This window comes from Mustela lutreola, chromosome 10 (genome assembly GCF_030435805.1).
Source record: "Mustela lutreola isolate mMusLut2 chromosome 10, mMusLut2.pri, whole genome shotgun sequence".
Lineage (NCBI taxonomy): Eukaryota > Metazoa > Chordata > Mammalia > Carnivora > Mustelidae > Mustela > Mustela lutreola.
The window spans coordinates 16,281,209-16,286,247 of NC_081299.1; the positions used below are offsets into that span (position 1 = coordinate 16,281,209).

Sequence of the window (5,039 nt, forward strand, 5' to 3'; positions counted from 1 at the left end):
TGACACCGGGGATAGGTGGAGTGTCAGGGTGGGACCCCTCAACTGCTCAGCAGCCCCTCCTCCTCAGAATGTCATAGGAGGAGAACAGGAAGATAGGAGAGGGCCCTCTCCCAGCTCTGCGAGCCCGGCCCCAACCAGCAACCCTGCAGCAGCCACCACAGGTTCCAAGACCAGATGCAGGGGTGCCGGAGATGGAGGCAAGGGAGGCAGGGGTCATCAAGGGCCCCAGCAAAGGAAGACGTGCGCACATGCAAAACCTAGACCCGCCCTCCTGCCCCCCCCCCCCAATATACAGACCAGAAGACTGAAGCCTAGAGTGGTTTGCAGAGGGCCTCAGAGCAAGGCAGTGGCAGGGCTGGAGGACATCCGAGGCCACTGACTCTGTCCACCACAGCAGGCTGCCTGCCATCGAGGCTTGCCCATCCTGGTGTCCACCCCCAAGTGTAACAAGTGAGAGGGGCAAACGGAAGATTCTAGAATAAGGCCTGCCACTTCACAAGTGCATGCGAGGTTTGTTTCTTGGGGCAGCGAAGCAGAGGGGTCAGAGCAAGGCTTTGGACCCCAAGAAATCAGTTGCACGTGATTTTTGGTAAGGACTTTCTCTCTCTCTCTAACACACACACACACACACACACACACACACACACACACACTCCCTCCAGCAGACCCGGGGTGGGGTAGACATTTCCTCATTTCAGACACGCATGACCCTGGGGTGGGGAACACAGGGGCATTGCTGCGGTCAGCCAGACTCAGTACCCAAAAGAAAGTACTGAGTCAGGAAAAATTATGGGAAAGGGGATGTGGGATTGGAAGCAGGGTGAGCAGAGGGGAGGGGGCCGCCCAGCCTGCTCTGGGCCCTCCTTGATGTGACTACTCTGACACGGTATCTTCCCGCCCGGGAGAACGGAAGCAGATCTAAGGACATCTCTGTGACCAGACCAGAATCCTGCCAACCCAGGTGAGGCCAGGACCCCCGCTCAGGCGAGGGCAATTGGCAGTTCCCCCTGCCGCCTCCCTGAAACGTGGGGACAACTTGATTGGTGAAAGGAAGGAGGGTCCCCATCGCTGCTGAGCTGAGGGCCTGGGTGCAGAGACGAGGTCCCATCTCCATCCGTCCTGTGGTCCCAGCCCTCAAGGGGCAAGGGAAGGGGCCTGGGGAAGGAAGGTAGGCTCCGGAGGGCTGAGAAAAACTGGCCCGGGGAACAAGCGAGTGAGGAGGGTGGGTGAGGGGCTGGCGGGGGCCAACTCAGCTCTCTCCCTACCCAGATCCTTCCCCAGGATGGACATGGGGTCCAGTTCCCGGCCCCACCTCGGACTAAACCTGTTGCTGCTCCTGCTGGTGCTGCCACTTGGGGGCCAGGCCAGCACAGGCTGCTACGGGATCCCCGGGATGCCGGGCCTACCAGGGGCCCCCGGGAAGGACGGCTACGATGGACTGCCGGGGCCCAAGGGTGAGCCAGGTGAGTCTGCCGGCCTGCTGGGGAGGCATCACTGGAGGCCTGGGGGCAGCGGGCAAGTGTCCATCGGGGGCTACAGCTGGGGGGAGGACGATGGCCACTTGCTAGCACGTCTGTGCAATCCTCTGCTGCACCAGCTCTCTGAGCAGAGGCCAGCTTTCCTGGCAGGTGTCACCCATCTCTCCTCAGACCCCAGGACTCGGTCCCCCTGTTCCCCAATTTTGTGCCTCAGTGTCTCATCTGACACCAAGGAGAGAATGAGAGCACCCGTCCCAGGAAGTGGGGGGAGGATCACAGGAGATGATCCCGGAGACCTTTGGCAAATTCTAAAGTGTTGTGCTCTTTGATTACAACCCCTCCACCACCTGCTCTGCAGCATGGACCTCAGGGCGGGGGGGTTGCTGGGGAACCCGGTGGAGTGGACATGGGGAGTGTCCACAATGCACAGATGGCCCTACCACTTCTTTGTGCAAAGAGCCTCAGTGTCCTCATCTGTCGAATGGGGAGACAGTAGTACAGGCGGCCCCGGGGGCGCTGGGATGATTAAACAAGTTGGAATGTAAAACAGGACCATGCACGTGGTAAGGTCTCGGGGACGCGTAAGCTATGCACGTTCAGCTGTCATCATTGCTTTTATGGGAGGTCTGTGCTCACTTCCCTCCCTAGGATCCTAAGGAGTTGGGGGCATGAGGAGAAGTCGGGATTGCAGAATGATGGGCAAGTGCTAGCATGAGCAAAGAGGGCTAAGGACATGGGGGGCGGTGTGGGTGCTGGGCAGGTGCTGGAGTCTGGGGGCGCCTTCTGGGGCAGGTGCATATCTGGGATGCAGGTGTGTGTAGAGCCAGCATGGGTGAGACTGGGGTGAGGTTGGATGGAGGTGCTGGGGGGCGGCAGAAGCGGGGGTGGGCAGGCCAGGGACAAGGAATGTCCTTGGATTTTCTCCACTGCCATTCCCTCCTGGCACTAGAATGGAATTTTGCCAACAATCCAGAAGGAATTCTTCGATTCAGGGTGAGCCAAGTGAAGCCCCCAGGTCTGCCATTTTTTCAAGAACTTATACTACAAGGCTATCTCTGGCCATCCTGTGGCCTGGGTGGCTGACGGTCCCCAATTATTGAGCTCCTACTATATGCCAGGCATGGTTCCAAATGCTCAGCATATGCCTACCTTATGGAGTAGGTAAAATTGCTAACTCTGTTTTACAAGTGAGAAAACTGCGGCCAAAATCCTTTTTTAAAGTGCCATACGGCCATTTTATAAATGTTAAAGCTGAGGTTCAGAGAGACTGAGCAACTTACCCAAAGTCACACAGCGGAATCTTGTCCTATGCCAAAGGCCATGCCTTTGGCCACCACCCCCCACTGCCTGTCAGGCCCCTCCCCCAGCACGTCTGCCCCCTCCCAAACAGTTGCTGGAAGCTGTCCTGAAGGATGAGACAGGGCCCTGCAGTGCCTCCAGGCCTCACCAGGAGCTGACCTTCCCGAGCACTTCCTGTGCGGTGCCCGGCTCTCGCACGCTCCCGCTCCAAGCTCCCAGTGGCTCTCTGGGATCTGATCCTTCCTCGGGATCCCTGTTCCCTGTCCCATCACTTCCTTCCCACCTGCTCTCTCCCCAGGAATCCCAGCTATCCCGGGAACACGAGGACCCAAGGGTCAGAAGGGAGAACCCGGCACACCTGGCTTTCCTGGGAAAAATGGCCCCATGGGAACCTCTGGGATTCCCGGGGTTCCCGGCCTCATGGGACCCCCAGGGGAGCCGGGCGAGGAGGGTAGATACAAGCAGAAGCACCAGTCCGTGTTCACAGTCACACGGCAGACGGCTGAGTACCCCAGGCCCAACAGCCTGGTCAAGTTCAACACAGTCATCACCAATCCACAGGGGGATTACGACACGAGCACCGGCAAGTTCACCTGCAAAGTCCCGGGGCTTTACTACTTTGTGTACCACACGTCGCAGACGGCCAACCTGTGCGTGCACCTGTACCGCAGTGGTACCAAGGTGACCACCTTCTGTGACCACATGTCCAACAGCAAGCAGGTCAGCTCGGGCAGCGTGCTGCTGCGGCTGCAGGTAGGGGAGCAGGTATGGCTGGCAGTCAATGACTACAACGGCATGGTGGGCACCGAAGGCTCCGACAGCGTCTTCTCCGGCTTCCTGCTCTTTCCCGACTAGGGCGGTCAGGCTGGCTCCAGCCCCAGGGCCACCCCGCCTCCCTGAGCTTCCCCGAAAAAAAACCACTGTGCTCAGGCCATTCTCCCTACCTGATGGACTCCTCTTCCAGGAAGCCCGCCCTGACCCCCTGCCCCACGTTTTCTCTCTCCTCTGAGCTCCTTCAGGAGTCACTGCTTTGAGACTTAACCAACACCTTCTAATACTGTCAATGTTTTTTGCCCCCCCCCCCAACCCCAAGTCTTGGGAAAGGCAAGGAGATATATAAATAAATAAATAAGTTGATAAATATGCAAGTCTCAGGCTTCTCACTGCCAAGTTCTCCAAGAAGCGGCCTCTTCATCCTCAGCTTTGCACCTGCCGCCGCCATCTGTGGGCTCTAGATTTAGACAGAGCATCTAGCTGGTGCTCAGTAAAGGTTGGCACTCAGCATCCCGTGGCCATTTGGGAGAGTGTGATTGAAGGCCGCCAGAGGTCCTCAATGGGCCATCTGCTGTCACTTGTTTGGGTGAGAGGTGCTCCTGTCATTAAAGCTGTCCATGCTCACGGGTAAACAGCCGTGTTCGAATTCCCAGACCCATGCGGAATTGTGGCTGCGCCTGTCACAGGAGGGGTTTGGGCTCAGGTAAGCCCAATGTAGACCAAGAGCAGATGGGCAGTGAATTTGTGCCGAATTAATGAGTTAGTTGGGGCGAATGAATGATTAAATAGTGGGTAAATGAGTGACTAAAAGCAGAGTAAGTGTATGAGTGAGATGGGCACAAGCCAGTAAGAGAGAATCTGTCCCCCCATTTGTCTGATTCACCCCAAGTAACCGACAAAGTCTGGCAGCCCCCAGGAGCTCTGCGAACACCACTGCTGTCCCCAGGCCGGTAGGCTGCCCCCACAAGGCTCCTGATGGTTGGACCCGGATGTCACAATCCTTGCTGGAGGACCAGGAGGCCAGATTCTAGTCACAGCACTTTCCCTGTGGTGACCATGAGAAGGGTTGATAGTTCAAGTTCAAAAAAGATAAAAAGTGTAACTTTCCTGGGCAGACTGCCCGTCCAGCGTTAGAGCCCACCTAGTCCCAAGGAGAACCTACCCGGCCCGGCTGGGATCTCAGCTTGCTTCCACAAGGCCCCCCGGGGCTCACAGGGACATTGACCCACCCAGCAGGGGGTGTCAGAACAATGGCTAAGGCCCACAACCAACACCACCAATTTTGGCTCTTTTGTTCATGAAAGGAGCCATTCCACACCCTCCTGCCTTTGCCATGTTGTTGGGTGCCATGCCCCCCGCCCCGCTCGCACACTAGCCCTCCGTCCACCTGGCGGATACACACTCAGCTGTCAGGGTTCAACATAAAAATCACCTCCTCCACGAAGCCTTCCCTGATTCTCCCTTCTGTGTCTCCGCAGTGCCCTCCAG

At 57.6% G+C, this 5,039-nt stretch overlaps 1 protein-coding gene across 1 annotated transcript; it reads left to right on the plus strand.

The window, feature by feature from the left end:
* The first annotated feature begins 801 nt into the window (after window positions 1-801).
* Window positions 802-3,920, plus strand: C1QC (complement C1q C chain). The gene is made up of 3 exons (XM_059137446.1): window positions 802-961; window positions 1,270-1,463; window positions 3,076-3,920. Exons 2-3 carry the CDS (start codon window positions 1,283-1,285, stop codon window positions 3,630-3,632), a joined length of 738 nt encoding a protein of 245 aa, XP_058993429.1. The 5' UTR covers window positions 802-961; window positions 1,270-1,282; the 3' UTR covers window positions 3,633-3,920.
* Window positions 3,921-5,039: the final 1,119 nt, after the last annotated feature.

Coding starts and splice junctions, on each gene's coding strand:
- C1QC (XM_059137446.1), top strand. CDS start 1,283: ATGGACATGGGGTCCAGTTCCCGGCCCCACCTCGGACTAAACCTGTTG. Junction 1,464..3,075: donor GGGGCCCAAGGGTGAGCCAG/GTGAGTCTGCCG, acceptor CTCTCTCCCCAG/GAATCCCAGCTATCCCGGGA.